This window comes from Corapipo altera, unplaced genomic scaffold, assembly GCF_003945725.1.
Source record: "Corapipo altera isolate COAL_440 unplaced genomic scaffold, ASM394572v1 184, whole genome shotgun sequence".
In the NCBI taxonomy this organism is placed as follows: Eukaryota; Metazoa; Chordata; class Aves; order Passeriformes; family Pipridae; genus Corapipo; species Corapipo altera.
In genome coordinates, this window is record NW_020885039.1 from 427,167 (window position 1) to 444,838 (window position 17,672).

Genomic DNA, 17,672 nt, shown 5'->3' on the forward strand with positions numbered 1-17,672 from the left:
CTTCATTATCTTGATTTGAAGTACCTGGATTTATACCATATCAAGACTGACAATATGAGGTCTTGCTCACCTTCATCATGTATGTACTTTAAGAAGACCTTAAGAAGGGTGGGCAGGAAAAATATTTGACAGTTCCAAAAAAGCAGGCTATAATAGCCGCATAATCTGCACTAGAAAAGCTTCTCATTGTGGGTCAGATCTGTGATAAAGTCTTGGCTTTTCCAGGACTGAAAACAAATTGTATGCAGACTTATTCCTAAATAAGTCTTGCTCCAGTAAGAGCTTTTGACTCAGAGCTTGTATTTTCAAATTTGTACTTTGTCTAAATCTAGAAAAATTTCAAATGCAAACATACATTTTTCCAAATCAAGAGGTCTTCAATGCTAATGTACAGCAGAGATTGAGCACCTTGTGGAATAATGTATTCCCTCAAAAGGAGTAACAACTTTATAAAATTGAGTTTTGTCATGGAGTGGTCATATTTTATGTTTTGTGTGACCTGATTGTGAAGTTTTTTAATTCACTGTAGTGTGAGGGTGCCTCTTTTCAACAAGCTACACCAGTAATTCAGCAGTCATTTTCTTGATAGCAGTGTACATGTAACAAAGAAACATCAAAGACTTCTGTTTTCAGCCAATTGAAAGATTTATTGTACTTTCAGGTAGAGATTTATCTTTTCTCTGACTAAATCAATATCTAACTCTCAGGTCAATAAATCCTGATTGAATCACAGCAGAAGTCAATAGCTGCCTATTATGTCACCTAATACACAAAGATTTTGTGGATGTTGGGTTTAAAAGAAAATAACAGTTGTGAACATGTATCAGAAGTTCTAAAATAGAATTCCTTTAAATGTTATCTATATAACATCTTCAGCATTTTTGCATGCATCAGAAAGTTACAAAAATTGTGGTTCATGTAATGCTACCACAGACATTTTCAGCATTCAAAAATATCTGTTTGTTATCTGCCATGGTTTCTTAGTCAGCATTCTGTTTATCCAGAGTGCAGTTCTTAGGTATTTTTTCTCTTATGCGGAGTTTGAACTAATATTTTTTATTCCATTAATAGATTGGGATTTTTATACACATACCAAAATTTCAATGAATTTATAAATTTTTTGTTCGTTAATTTTTTTCTTTTCCAGTAAATATTACAATAATATTTTGTTTCTAGAATTTTTCTTTCAAGGACCTTTAAGTAAACCAATTACTCATAGTTATTGTAACATATATACATGTACGTATGTGTATATGTATTTGCACTCTGACACGCTAAATCTAGCACAAAAGCACTTTCCACAACTAAGAATTTTTTTGTTGATAGGATTCTGCTGGTTGTTGAGTTTAATAGTTTTACTTTAAACAGACATTAGCTTGCGTGGCCACTATTGTTACACATCAAGCAGAATTGGTTTCATTGTAGTTCAGGTATCTAGGATACATGGAAAAAATGATTCACGTTTCCATATTGACACCAGTCTTGTATTTCATGGACACTTTACAAATAAGCATACTGAAGTGCTCAGTAAGGTTGCACTCTAAATGACTTACAACAATTATAAATTATGCTATACTGCTGCAAGGTCCTTAACATGTTATGCATGGGTCAATTAGGCATTGCAGTTCAACAGAATGCTCACGAGTATGTAACAGGTAAGTATCACAGAGAGAAAAGAATACAATCAGCATGCAAATGCTTGGTCTGTTGGCTAAGCAAGCTTTGTCACTAACAGGTTATCTGAATTATATGTCTTGACCTTGTCAGTCAGTTGTAATTAAATTAGTCAGCACATGAGATTTTGTCCAAATGTGGAATCTTTTCAAGACTTTATGGTGTATTCAACTTTTTAATTAGCTGGACACCAATTTAAACCTATTTGGAAGGAAGGGGTTATAGTCATTGTCTCTGTTCTTGATCTCTTATCAAGATGATCTACTTTGAAAAGAAACCAAAGTATTATTCAAAAGGCAACTATATTAATTGTCACCATTTAGATACATTATTATATACTTATTAAAGTTAAAAAGTTTAATTTGTATGAAAGCCTAATTCAATACTAGTAGGCAAGAGATGTGAAGTCAAGTCTGTGGCTCCATCTTTATTTTCTCTCATTATGAAGGAAGTAATAAGGAGCTTTGTATTATGAGTGAAATACTAGCAGCTTTAACCTTCAGCTGCTCTTCTTTTGTCATTTTCATTCAAGTTATAGATTAAATATATTTTTGTGTTAAGTTGGAAGGTATGTGACATTACAAGAAGAAATGTTCATTACTGGCAGTCAATTCTATTTTAAGGGAGCAGTATTTCCAAGCTTGTGAATATAAGTAGTTAGTTTTCAGACAGTTTTCAGCTCTTTCTTGTCAAATATCATTTCCTTTAAGAAGACTCATTTACTTAATTCCCATCTACTATGTTCGGAGGTTACTGAATGCATCCCCTTTTTACTTAATTGTTTTGTTTGTCATGTGTCATAAGGTTGTTCTTTCTCACAAAGGATTAAATACACCTATAAGAAATTTATATCTGATGAAACTGAACTTAAGAGTAATTTCATCTCTTCCAGCACTCTTTGCCCTTACCTTCACAATGACATCATTTGCTTGGCTCCTCTGCTTGCCTACCTGACAAGTAAAATGTTGTGGAGAAGTCATCAATAACTAGACAACATTAAGATATATGTCAGTCATATATATCTGTATCTAGATATGTCTAATAACTATCTTAACATAATACTTTATATCATATTTCAACCAACAGTCACTTGTTGCCATCTTTAAGCAATTATTCCTTCCCCCTACCCCCATTAGGTACAGATTCTTCATTGTTTTTAAAATACGTTTTAATTGAATTGTCAAAAAAGGAAAATACATTTTCAATACAGCAGCTGCATCATATTGCTACAGGTTTACCCCATTCAGCTTTATCTGAGACACATGCTTACTGCATTAACAGGAACACATCAGAGTGGGTTGCTCAAGCTGGATAATCTGACCATTGAGCCCTCTTTGCTCCTAAACACGTTTCTCCAGAACTATATAAATGACACTAATTCAGATTCAAATCCAAGGATTCATGTGTGAAAGCACTGAAGTATCTTCTTTTAAAATTAATAATTTCATCATGACAATTTTGCAGAAAACTACAGTAGTCCTACTACTGATTATTTTTATTCACAGTCTGTCTTTAAGGCTTTCTTCTACTTCTCCATACCACATCTCCAACAATTTTGTGTGGAAAAAAATTAAAATGTTCAATGATGGAGTAACAATTTTAGAAGGGGTCAAACCACTCAGGTAGGAGATTTGCTTGAAAGAACACTTAACTCCATTTTGCTGTCTGAAATAGTCACATAACTTATATGCAATTTGTACTTCAAAAGAAACTAGTAGCACAGTTTCAGGACATAACATTTGATAAGCAATTTCTGAGGAATTAGTTCTTTTTTGAAGTCTTCAGAATCTGCAAAAAAAAAAAAAAAGGCAGAATTTCCCTTTTTTTTTTTTTTCTCCCTGAAATGTTGACTCTTTTAGAAACAGAATTTAAATCTATGGGGAAATATAATTGTTGTCGTGTCCCAAAACTGGGAAGGGTAGTAGATTCTCCCTGAATAAAGAAGTAGATAAGGAAATTTGTAGAATGAAAATGTGTGTCAATTTTCTGAAAGACCAAGCTGAAGAAATCTGTAACATGAGGCTGGCAAATTTAGGCAAACAGTAAAAAGGAAAATAGAGGAGCTGAGAAAGAATTTAGCCATGAAAAGAAAAAAAAAAAAAAAAAAGTCAGTGCAATAATGTCTTTTTGGGAATTGTGTCATGCTAAACAAACATAATTTCTTTGTTTTATGAAATGACAAGTTATATTGAAAAAGATAACTACCATGTCGCATGCCATTCTGGTTAAATAGATAACATTAAGTAGTAGCAACAAAGCACATATTAAATGGCTATGAACTGGCTACGTAGGAGGTAGAAAAAAGTTGTCATCAAGACAGAACTGTCATGAAAGGAAAAGATTCCACGAGGGTTTTACAGGGATCTGTGTAAGACCAACTTTATTCAACCTCCTTTCTGTGTGAATAAAAAGGAAACTCAAGACTACTGTCGATAAAGTTTTTGGATGACACAAAAACTACAGAATGATGATTGAATACGAGAACAATCCATTATGTAAAATAGCCTAGATTGCTTGTAAACTGTGACACTCAATGCAATAAATGGAAAGACTTACAATTAGGCAAGAGAGTAAAACAGTTACAAGTCTGTGAGGGTGTAATAAACCAAAAAAACCCAAACCAAAATGAAAAAAAGCCACACAAAAACCCCACAACCAACCAACCAACCAACCAAGCAACCTTAGACTGATTCTTTATATACTGTAGAAAGATTAGGGAGGTAAAATTTACATCAGAAATTGATTCTGTGGTGTGTGTGTGTGTAACGTTTTTGAGATATCAATATTAATTTTATTTTCCTGTACTTTTTACAAAATTTTTAAAAACTGAAAAACAAAAATAACACCACAAATGGCAGAAAAGGCTGTAGAGTGAAAACTTTTTCCTATTTAGTTTATCAGAAAGGGTAGCTTCATACGAATATAGTGGTATCTTCACAAGGAGAAATACTGTGAACTAACACAAGTCAGTCTAAAAGAGGGAAACAAGAGTCGACAGTTTGAAATTGAAAGTGCACATTATGAAATAAAGGGCAGACCTTTGACTTTATGATGAATGAATAGAATATTCAGCCAAGGAAACGTGATATTTTCTACCTCTTGATCACTTCAGTTCAAAATTACGTGCTTTCAGAAGGACTTGCTTTAGCCAAAATCAAATTACTAGATTCAGTACAGTATTAATTCAATTAGTGGCCTGAGTTCTACAGGAGATGTGGTGGTCCCATTTAGCTACTAATAGTAAATCTGTTAGATGAATTAACCATTACACTTGAATATCCTGGAGTTTTGAAAGAACTTATTTTAGCTCTGGATGTATCAGGTTGCATAAATGATACTAAAAATCCAAGCCATACATAGATTTCTTTCAAGGTGTGGATTGTTGCTTAAAAAGAATCTAAAATTTGAGGACTTGCATTATTACACACACTGTAGTTAATTAGGTGTTAAGCCATATAATGTGATGGTAGTAATGTCTTTGGGGAAAAAAATGATGGTTTTATTAAATAGAAGAGAAAATAGCTAGGTTTCTGGCTTCCAGTGATTCTACTGACCATCTGTCAGGCTCCCAAGCAGTGGTTTCCCCGCTCCATCCCTCCCCAACTTCCTTTATAGAATCTGAAAATACTTTTGGAAACTGACGACCACCTGCTTTTTTATAGTCCATTTCATGCCTGTTTTGTGTAGATGGTTATATTAGCTACTTTTCTTGGACTAGAAAATATTTGAAGAATTGGTGTTCTTTGTCTTGCTGGATTCAACTTAATCTACTTAATCTGTATTTTACTTAATTGTTACTATGACAGCAGTGCCTTATTCTGATCCATTTCTGCTGACTGTTTCTGTTACTCTGCTACTGTTAAACACAGAAAAATATATTTATACATAGTACTTCAAGTTGCAGCTATACAACCTGCCAGACACAACTGGAGTTCTGCATGTAAACTCATGTTTATGGTCCAACCCCAGAGAGGTTCTCAAAGAGTAGAACCATGTCCATATAGCTCAGAAAAACAAATGAAAAGACAGTTGTTTCTTTACAGCCACATAGAGCTACAGGAGACTTAGGTTTGTTAAGAGAGTTTAAGTTGTGACTAGCTAATGAGACCTGCATCAAAAAAAAAACCTTTTATTTTTTTTTAATGCCTAATTACCTGAAAAGTTTGATGCAGACATCAAGGCCAAAGTGAAAAGTTGATCCTTACAGGAAAGACAACACTCACAGTGGAATAAACCAACAATCCCCAGCCACTAAACCCAGAAAATATCCCTTCCAAATCCAGTGATTTGGAAGTTCTAGCGAGCTGAAGACAACGGGACAAGTACAACACTTCAGGAGAAAATCATCTCTGATAATAATGTCCTGATGGTTAAATCAGCCTACATGAGGCTGAGGGAAATGTACTTAGAAAAATTATGAACCATACTGACTAAATCAGAGGTGGCAAACCTGATATACATCTACATATGCTTTAACCATTGGAAGAGAAAAAAATGAGAGCTTCCTGCTCTAAAACAGGGTGGTTGTTTGAAATGGTGTTTCTATAACAAACTCCTTTGATTGCAGCATTTGTGTCTTGCAGATTAGAGTTTCTTGTCTTCTTTCTGGGAGGCGACAGGGCAGTAAATTCTAAATTTAATTAATTTGATTATGCTTTGCATTATGAAAACAGGGGAAGGTGCTGTGATTACATTTGGCATCCATGCAATTACCACATAAATTGCTGTATTTTCCACTCAGTTAGAGAAGCTTTATTCAAATTCCTTAATTTAGGAGGCTTCAGCATAAGACTTTTTTAATTTTGCAATTTCAGTCTGTTACTCCTAGAGATTTTAGAGAAGGCTATATTCGCTAGTAGTAATTTGAATAGAACTTTTTTTTCTCCTGGGGTCATTCATTGTAGTACAATCAGTCTGGTTAATCCCCTGCCTTCTTTTAATGCCAAATTAATGCTATTCTAGCAAATTTCTTTAAAAAATCTTACTAATTCTTTAAGAACTCTTACTATTTTGTTTTAAAAATACACTTATTTTTCTATTTCTATAATTTTAGCAGTTGTCTTTAAGCGTTGTCTTCATGTGAGGGATTCATGTATTTCATTTCAATGATAAATTTCCATAAAAAATGTCTACCTTTCAGTACTATATTTATACTATCATGACCAGAGAAGAAAACTGACCACTAATTGTCATTTCTGTAATACTATGACTTTTAGCCATGAAGTAGCTAGTGATGCCCCTGTAAAGGAACAAAAATATATAATATTACTTATATAAAGCAGATTTGACTCAAGGGCCCAGATTAAAACATCTTAGTTATAGAAGTATTCAGAATATGGAATATGACCAGAAGCTTTGTATTCCACATTTCTGTTTATAGTTATGACTTGGACTAAATCACGAGTCTTAGTCAAAGTCTATTGGAACTTCTAAATTTGAAGTTTATTTTGATGTTCCGAGGAAAAAAAAAAATCTGCTGACTTGCTCTGTATCTGTGTTAAAGGGCAAAAATTGTATTTTTTTTCTCCTTCAAAGAAGAATATTATTAGATTTTAAAATGTGGTTTAATATATACAATATATCCAGAATATTAAATTACAATAAAACAAGCTAGATACATATCCTAGAGCAAAGCAGTGACAAAAAATAGAATTTTTGTTCAAAAAATAAAAATAATATTAATGAAATTATCATCTGCAACAGTTCACATCCCTCAGTGGATTGTAAAATCCCACGTTTAATCAGTTATTAAATAGATATTTAAAATTATATTTGAATCATTATTGGCTATGATCATGACAAGACAGATATATAAAAAAACTAGAATATGGGGGATCTAGTATGATCTAGTGGCTCTTCATCAAATCTCTAGTGACCAGGCTCATGATCCAATGGAATAGAAATTTTCCAACCAAAAAAATACTTACTTCTCCGTGATAAACTAATCTGTCATCAAAGTGGAGTTGTGTTTTCCCCACTAGATAGAAAACCTTTGAGCTCAAAACTTTAAAATAGACTGTGTTTTATTCTGGGGCAATTCCATTCGGATATCATGCAGGGCTAAGATGTGGTTACTGAATCTAAAATGAGTTCTTATTTTGTGAATGTAATAAGATAAATTATTTCAAGAGTACCAGACCGATATTTAACTACATAGTTAAATACTTCAGTAAATGCATAGTTAGGCACTTGGCTGTGGCAGACATTTCCTTGATATTTGTCTGCACTTGAATTAAAGTCTTGAGTTTTACAATCTCAGTCACAGTGGAACCTTCTGTTGTAGCTTTTCTTGTATGTAAGTAAAATGGTTCTTTACAGAATGCTAAAAGAGACAATATAACACACTGTCAGATGCTGTAGACCGTAGAAGTGTCTTATAGAAGTCTTGGGGAAAAGAAGATATTGACTGTAAAGAAATGTATCTGCTGACTTGTTCAGTATCTGTGTTAAAGTGCAAAAAATTTATTTTTTTTCTCCTTCAGAGTAGAATAATCAAATTTAATAGTACTATGTAGTAAAACTACTTAGTAAATATATTGTTTAATTTTAATTAGTCCTGTGAGGAGCAGAGCATAGGACTGGATCCTTATTTGTCTTTTCCAACTTAAGATATTCTATGGTTCTGCTGTGATTCTGGTCTCATTAATTTGGAAATATCACTGGAGGAAATATCATTCATTTATAGATGAATCTGCCAATAACATGTACTTTGTATAAAAAATAAAAATGTTTCAATAAGAAAAGTTGGTGTTAAAGTCTTATCTGGAAACTAGGTAGGTTTCATGTCATATTTCAAATAGAAATTGTCACAGAAAAACCCAAAACTAAAAACCGTACCAAAACTGGTGTGATATAGAGATGAATAGATTTAGAAAAGAAGTTAGAAGAAAATTTGTGTTCTGGGAGAGCCTTCCATGTGGGATAAAACATCTGTCACAATTTTAAGATAGAAATAGGTATGACCATTTGTGAGGGCAGAGGTCCAGAATTGTGCGTCCTTCTCAAGTCTGTTCCAACAGATATAGCCTTCCATATGTTGTATGTGATTTTTGACGCAATAGTCAAACTGCAAAAATTCTTCACTTAATACAAGAAACTGGATGGAGTTATATCTGCAATGATGTCTATGTCTTGATTTTTTTTATTTTCTTGCTTTCTTTTCTTAATAAAGATGAATAAATATTGGAGTCATAGCTGAAAAGCACTCAGTTAACAGGGTCACAGTGTTGCCTAATAAATATGAGGCAAAATCAGGGTTGTGTTTAAATTTAAAAAACCTGTGACAATTTTGTTTTTAACATTTTTTTCCTTATTGTTTTAGTCAGAGAAATATCTTTCTTAAGATGAACTTCCCATTTTCTTATGGGATTTATAGGAATCCCTGCCAAGTATACAGCATATGCTCAGGGGCAATTCCTACTTTTAAAGAAACTGCTGGAGCGAGTAATATTGTCTTATTGGTAAAGACATATAAGAAAGTTCTCCTTACACATTTTGGGATCATGAGAGAAATCTGAAATTAAGTGTGATTTTAGTGCTATACTGCCAGAACAGTTGGTGGAACTACTATTGAAAAGGATAAAGCATTAGGATCCTCATGGTAGTTAGATACTTCGTATTGATCTTATGATTTTAGGATGTATAAATATACATGCATCCAAAAAAAGAGAGGGAACTAAATTTTCCCTTATGTCCTGCCTTCAGCATATCAAAGTTTAAAACTAGTTTTCTTATTCTAAACTTTGAATATAAGCTTTGGAAACTAAAAACTTGACCATTTTCTTTACTCACTTTTTAGAAAAGAGATTTTTCAGAACCTGCTGCAAGTGAGAGAGGCCAAATGATTAGTCATCCACAAATCCTTATTAGCTATCTATAAGCATTGATTCAGTATCACACCCTTTGAAGCAAAAAAGAAGAGGAAAGTAATCATAATACAGAGGAATTTCTGCTTGTTTAAATTAATTTAGAAATGTAAGTGACTAGTGTATTTATGAGGATAGTACAGAAGACAGATGTTCTCCTATGCAACACTTGGTCTGTTTCAAATCGAAATGGAAGGTTCTAAAAATCCCATACTTGGTACAGGCATATGCATAAGCATGAAATGTTGCGATACATTTGGTGTCAATGTAAAAAGCTGAAGCAATTTATTTGAAAAATGTCAAAACAGGACATTCTTAATTCTAATACTTTCCTATATTCCTATTTTTCAGTAAAATGAATTTTCAGAACAGTAGTACCAAATTTTGTGAATATTTATTTTGATGAAAATGTATATTTAAATTATATCAGTTTCTTTTATCCAAATGCCTCCACAAATTTGTGTTACAATGTGTATAAGTTGTGGTTAATTTCAATATATCATGCTGCAATTTCCAAAAAAATAATCTGTTTCAAACTGTATCGTTTTAAGGAAAAAAGCACTGATGAACTAAAACAGACTTGTACACTATTTTTAGTCAGCTTGTCCAAAATCTACACTTCTGTTGGAAAGGAACTTACAGTGCAAAACTGTGTTAAAATAATTTAAAATATTATTCTCTGTGGATAGATCTACTAATTTATGTGTGATTTGTTTTCAGAATAAAATGGAAATAATGACATAAGCTACATGAAAATTTCCATTTTGTATGTAATAATGGTTAAATGGTTTCACCAAAAAAATGCATAGAAAGTAATCGTAAAGTACAGGAAAAGTAGTGTTCTGGAAACCATTTTTTACATTATCTGAAACTCTGGGGGTCAAAAAGCTTGAGATCATACTGTACAGAAAATTGTCTAGAAGAGCAAGGCTCTACTTAAGATGCTTTGCTTTACTAGCTATTATATGTTTAAAATGTACCCAGAAGCAACATTTGATCATGCTATGGTATATTTTCTTACTGGTTATAGCAACCACTCACTTTAAGAGTCCAAAACAAGTTAAGCTAAAACCTTAGTTCTTTGAAAATATAATGTTTATAAATTTTCATAGTTCTCTATTTATTTCAGTGAAACTCACTCCAGTGTATCAATGTCTTTTATGTACTGGTATGCTCAGAACTAGACCCAGCACTCCAGATTTGACCTCATGAATCGTGAGCACAGGAGAAGGATCCCCTCCCTTGACCCACTGGCAATGCATTTCATAATACAACCTGGAAAGCTGTTGGCCTTGTTTGCTGCAAGAACACATTGCTGGCTCATGTCCAACTTGAGGACCACCCCAGATCATTTTCTGAAAGGCTCCTTCCCAACTAGACTGTCCACAGCATGTGCTGATTCTGTAGCATAGGACTTGACATTTCCCTTTATTGAATTCCATGATGTTTCTGTCAGCCTGTGATCAAAGAAATTATTAGGGTCTAATTTAAAGGCATCATCATAGGTGAAAAATGTCCCCTAGCTGAAACTGAGCCCAGAGTATTGACTGTCCCTACTTTTATTTTAATCTTTACTTCTGCATGTGTAATTAACTAAATGTGAAAAAAAATTCTGATAGTGATAGATAATAATGGATAGAATTTTAGGCTCATTCAATTTTGGTTTTCTCTCTGTACTGTAGTCAAACCAATTAAAAACCTATCTTTTAGTTTACAGACAATTATTAGTTAAGTCACACTTATGAACATAAATCTGCATGATTGACATATATTAAATACAAAAGTATCTTTTTTGAGATTTGTCAAATAAGAAAATTTAGCTTTTGGGTAGTTTTAAGAAGTATGTAATATTTTAAATAAGAAATTACCTTTTGTTAAAAAACAATTTGTGTCTTATTCAGTGGAGTAAGAGTTCCCATTCATTACTTTTTCTTTTAAATAGCTATTTAAGCAGTTACAACATGTGAGAAAACATTGGTATTTTGGCAATGTATATTTGGACTAGAAATGTTTTATAAATTAGATTAATTATTTGGTAGCATAATAATTGATTCAATAAATATTATTTTTATTTCTCTATAACCTCAAGTAAATTGATTTTCTAGCAGCATCTGGCATTGTGTTTTATATATATATGACACAAACGACTAAAGACAGCTTAAGAGAAAGGTTATGCCCAGCCTTTGCTCTTGTTTGAACAAGCTAATTCTGATGATTTGTTTGTTTGTTTGTTTTCTTTCCCTCACAGGAGTCATCAGGACTGCCTTGCACAACATGGACAGGGAAGCCAGAGAGCATTATTCCGTTGTCATTCAAGCCAAAGATATGGCTGGGCAGGTCGGAGGGCTGTCAGGGTCAACAACTGTAAATATCACACTCACTGATGTCAACGACAATCCACCCAGGTTTCCTCAGAGTATGTACAATTTCAACATATAACTGATTTGAAAATCATTTTGATTTTCAGTGAAGTGAGAAACTATTAGTGAAATCCAGTTAGTAGTCAAATTCATGGGGAGAAGGCAGCTTGGGAGGTGTTTGGATTCACGAATATTTTTTAATTTTCCAGTGTTTTCAGATGAACCACAGAGATGGCATAGCTAGAATACTGAAACCAGTGAAGACATCTTTCAGTTAACCACTGGATAAGAGTGAGATAGGTGACAAAGGAATACTCTTGTCATATGCGGATTATTCTCCAGTCTTTGTTGAATGTGTATTTCAATGACTGTGTGTTTGATCCCACAAGGGAATTATGCTAATCCTATGGTAGATAACAACAAAAGGTAATACATTAAAAGATTTAATCCAGCATGCCTTTGGCTGCTTCCATACACATATATCAATTTTTTTCTTCTGTTTCTTTCTCTATACCCAAGTAAAACTTTAGGATCAATTATTACATTACAGATGGGCAAAAGCTGTTTCTCCCTGATGCTGAGCTATGATGGAGTCTGCCTCTATTCTAGTTAAGTGAATTGGCGACGTTGATGTCAAATATTGTTATGACATGCATATATGAAGAATATATACTAGAATACTGTAATATGACCACTATTAAGAAATTAATTTCTATCCAACTTATTGGATGTGGATTGATCTGACACAGTAGCCAGGGTCTTGTAGGAATTCTGAATTCAGTTGACAACTTATTTAAAAATCCTCTGGAATGTAAATGTATTTCCTTTTCATGATGGCTCAGGGCCAAAAAGAATATTGTAATCTGGTCTCAAACATTGTGTGAGCTGTTGTAGAACATAATGGACTGGTAGCTATAGGTACATCCACTAGGAAATGCATTAAGCTGTTTGAATTAGAAGATTTATAAAGTAGTAGAGACCACAAAGCTCCACGGAAAAACAAAGCTCCCTGGCAATACACATTATATAAAATCTGGCCAAACGGTACATAGGCTTATTAAAAGTGTTGTAGAAATGAATATTTTTTTCTGTGCCTCAGAAGCACATGAAAACATAAAACCTTTGAAACATGGCCTTAAATAAAATATATTTGTTTTCATGTTCCACAGAATTTTCATTGCATCCATCATTCTATTAAATACTTTCTAACTATTGGAAAGGCAAAAGGTAAGGCCTGTCTTTGAACAGATTTAACATCTAAATGAGCTAAAGTAGAAGAAATGTCATAAATTTCCTTCAAACTCAATGGATGCAGAAATGAATCCCTACATATCAGGTATCAAAAACTGACCTCTTTTATTTTGAATGGAAGGGTTTGGATGTCAAACTGACTGGCCGGCAGAAACATACATGGGTATATATATTTCTTTATTTTTATTATTATTTTTTAAAAATCAAAGAAATATAAAATATTCAAGTTATACTTTATACATTTTAAAGGATTATAATAATGTTGAAAACCACAAAACATCATTTCACATTTAATGAATTTTTTTATTTAACAGAGAAAAAATATTATTTTAATATTTATTGGTTTTAGCATAAAATATTATTTTAGAACAAGTCTTGTAGAGTACAAGCATTTGCTTTCTTTCCTTACAGAGGATTTCTGTACCACAGCTATGAATGACATTACTTTTTTACTCTGTTTCAAGAAATATATTTTAAACCCCTTGCAAAAGAACAGCAGCTATATGTCAGTAATAGAGAATGAAAGTACAGTTGATCTAAAAAAGGCCATTGTAACATCATGAACTATTACAATAATACATGAGTCTTGCACTAATAGAAATAACTTCATTGTTTATTTTTCTTCTCTTTTCTTTGTGTGCCATGATTTTCAGTTAAATTTCTCTTCAATTTCCTTATTAGACGGAATGCTAAATGAGACTTACTGAGGCTTGTCACATTCAGAATTGAATTCAAGGGAAGTGCTAACCAAAACTGCACATATCGAGTGTATAACCCTTGGGACAGGCTGAGCCTCAGCTAAACCACAGACTTTCTTTTGGTTAGTTTCTTTTTCTCCGTTACCATTCTTTTGAGTTTTGAATCTGGTTCTAACTGTATGAGTACCTTACTTGAGAACACACTGTGAAGCACATCTGATTGATGCCTTTATTAGCTGTTTTATTTAGAAATATACTTTATTATATGTATTTAAAAGATGGGACCTTTCTGACTTTGGTAGATCATTGGTCATTAGACATGCACTTGCAGTAGTATATGCAGGATCTTTCCCCCTAAAGAAACCCTTTAAAACCCTACTTAAGACTTAGAAATAAAGGTTGTAAATATGTCTGCTTAAATGAATTTACTTTGTTATTCTCTGTACCTACTCTAAATATAGCTGAATTTCTTGTAAAGAAATTTCTAAAAAAGAGTTATAGTTTTCCAAAACATAAAAAAAATCTAGAAGGAATAATGTGGAACAGGACTGCATAATTTTATCAGTCTGATGGCTGCGGTTCTGACATAGTTGTTAATAAACAACTCAAAAGTAGGCAAGGAGTTGCAAAATCAGCAGGAGAATAGCCTGAAACCTCAAATACATTTTGCTCATCAATTAATTCAGTGCATTATGAATAATACTGATTTCTTTTTCTTCGTCGTCACAATTTTCCTTTCTTTAGAGATATGAGTTATAATGAACTATCTGTTTAAGGTAAGCTGACAGACAGTGCTCTACATGGGAAGATTTTTGCATCTCTCTGCTCCTCTTAGTTTTACCACTGATGGATCCATGTGGCTGATGGCGGAGGGCCCTCGTATCAAAGTCATAAATTTATTTCAGTAATTTGATAGAAGATGTTCCATCTACTGATGACACTATTATCAGTCTTGAGTGACATCAAAATGTTCTGTATACTTTTCCTTCATTAATTCTTTCTGGTCTTGCTTAAGATGAATAAATTCTGTGTGTTTTGCTTTGTTTAGTATGAAGAGATTCTGATTGCATCAAGACCATCACACTAGACAGATGCTTCAATTGACATACTTTATACATCAGGTGCTAATTATTCTGGCCAGTATGTAGGAGATCTGTAGTTATTGTATTATTATGTAGTTATTGTCTGTAGTCTAATTTGTAGATTGATACATCTTGCTCAGTTTTTCAGGATAAAGCAGGATTTAAACACAAGTCATGGCTTAAAACACTTTTCATATAGCTTGATTGTTGAACCTTGGTTGTTTCATGGTAGTATGTAAATATAATATGAAATTATGTAGATGCATAGTTTGGCCTAGATTTTTACAGTGTCATTGTATGAAAAGTATACAGTCATGTTAAATAGGAATATTGCATGAAGATACTCCTGTTAGTTCTGAAAAAAGCAAACTCACATCCCAGAATTAGACATTAACACTGTTCAGTGATAGGAAGGTGTCTATTATCCAGCCTTGTTAATATGACTCATTAGATAATTATGTGCAAAAGTATCCGCTATTCATTTTCTTTTAAAATTCATACTCCAGTGTGGTCCTTTCTGTATCCCCAGTTCCACATAGTATATCCAGTTCCTATGATTTCCATATGCACCCATCAGCATCCTCTCACTAGTGGTGACATCCTCTCCTATTGTGGTGACTAGTTCAGAGCTATCTACCTGCTGTTTTACCATTCGGATCCTACCAAATGAGATGAATAAAGCAGAATTTTTTCTGATTTTCTTTTAGTAGGTCTTTCTTTATTCACCCAGTAAGTGCTAAGAGGCCTGTGGAATCATAATGTGTTTTACGGCTCTGCTCTTTTGTTAGATTTGTCTGACATTGGACAAGGGTTAAAAAAAAGTTACTGGAGACTATTGAGTTAAAATGATTACAGAAGTGTTCAGGGCCAGGTTGGATAGTGCTCTGTGCAACCTGGTCTAGTGAAAGGTGTCCCTACCCATGCCAGGGGAGTTAAAACCAGATTATCTTTAAGGTCCCTTCAAATCTAAGTCATTCTATGAGTCTGTGATTCTACCAGATGATGATGAGTCCAACACTGATCCAGTATCCAGGCAGTATTAGAAAGCATTTAATTACAGAAATTATTCTACATTTAATTGTTGCTTATTTATTAAGATTTTTTTTTCATTTTAATTAGAGGAATGTCTTTTTTTTATTTCACACTCATCACTTCCTATCTTTGTAACTATTACGTTTTCTTATAACAGTCACACAATTTTACTGCTAAAAAGTATTTTGCTCCTCACACATTCTTAAAGGGGGAGATTTGTTCCAATTTTTTGTGGAACAATTAATTAGTTAATTAATTGTGTTTATAAAGTGTATGCTCAGGTTTCAAAGTGAATGACCAGTGAGTGACATTTCCTTTGTGAGTAAACTGGTGTACAGTCTCTCTAGACAGTGCTGGACATCACATCCAGCTGTTAAACTACCCATTAGCAATGATTATGGAGCGTAGATGTTGTTTTTCCAGTGCTGTTTGCATAGAAAATGCATATTTTGGAATGCCTATAGGAAGTACTGATTCTGAAAATCCAGGAAACCCAGTTTTCTTTATATTTCTGCTTTTACCTATGAGTGGCATAAACAACACATTTTTTTACAAGAAGTCAGAACACTTTTAATCTCTGAGAACTAGTCAGAAAGTTCTCAAGAACTTTTAGTTACTGTCTCTAAAGGCAAAGTGTCATGGAACATAAACCCTGATTAAAATCTTAATCACAACCATAATTTCTGGTTTACATTGGGATTGTAAAAAGCAGGGGCATGGGGGCGCACAAGTTCCAACCGATGGATTCTATTGCATTGAAGAAGAATGTTTGTGGTCTTTTTCTAAATTGACCCGAGATTGCTATGTTCTCCAGAGTTTCAAGGCAAACAAATTTTGAAGGGTTTGAGTTTTGAAGTTTTTTTTAGTGTTGTATTTGCAAATAAGAAGTGACTTCACTTACACTTCAAACATTTTTAGAAAGTGCTAAAGCATTGTTTTTGTGGCAGGGAAGAAGAATAAGCCATACATACCCCTTAAAAATTTCTTTCTTAGTCTAGTTGTATGAAAGAGATATCAGCATCAAAAAGAATATTCAGATCAAGGACAGTAGATATCAAATTGACTGAGCTGCAGGAATCATAAAAGTCACTGTATTCATAATGATGATGGATTAAAATTGGATTTGTTATATTAAAAATAAGCATAGTACAGAAAGATGTGACAAATGTCCAAGACATACCGTGAGAAATAGACTTCTATAAAACTACAATCTCAAAAGAGAAATCCAGATTAATCTATTACGTTTAATGAAAAGAAGCAGCTCTGTGAATGCAGAATAACTTTCTCAAACAAAGCCACCAAGGAAGATTGAGCACAACCCACAGCTGGAGCTCCATTTTAGTTTTATCAAAGATGGTAGGCACTAAAATGTAAGACATACTTTCATAAATGACAGGATCATAAGTTCATGTGAGCCTTGAAAAGGCAATGTGACCTGAAGCCCTGCTTAAAGCAGGTTCAGTTAGACCAAGTTGCTAAAAACCTTGTCTAGTAAAGTGTTAAAAGGTCCTTTTCACATCCTTTTCTTTATAATGGGCTGACCCCAGCATGTACTGATGAATGGCATTATTTCTCCCCCGGTGCCATCACTGAGTGTCATGAGGTTTGTGTCAGCCCATTTCTCCAGCGTGTCCAAGTCCCTTTGGACAGCAGCCCTGCCCTCCAGCACACTGACCAGTTTTTTCCAAGATGGTATTGTCCCCATGCAAC

The 17,672-nt window shown here is 33.4% G+C and overlaps 1 protein-coding gene across 10 annotated transcripts in view; it reads left to right on the top strand.

Moving 5' to 3' along the window:
• Positions 1 to 17,672, top strand: part of CDH18 (cadherin 18) — a 487,356-nt gene that overhangs the window by 404,333 nt on the left and 65,351 nt on the right. For all 10 annotated transcript variants that reach the window (XM_027668439.1, XM_027668449.1, XM_027668440.1 and 7 more), the window contains one exon: positions 11,788 to 11,955. In XM_027668439.1, coding sequence (XP_027524240.1) covers positions 11,788 to 11,955 — 168 coding nt within the window. The remainder of the gene's footprint in view (positions 1 to 11,787; positions 11,956 to 17,672) is intronic.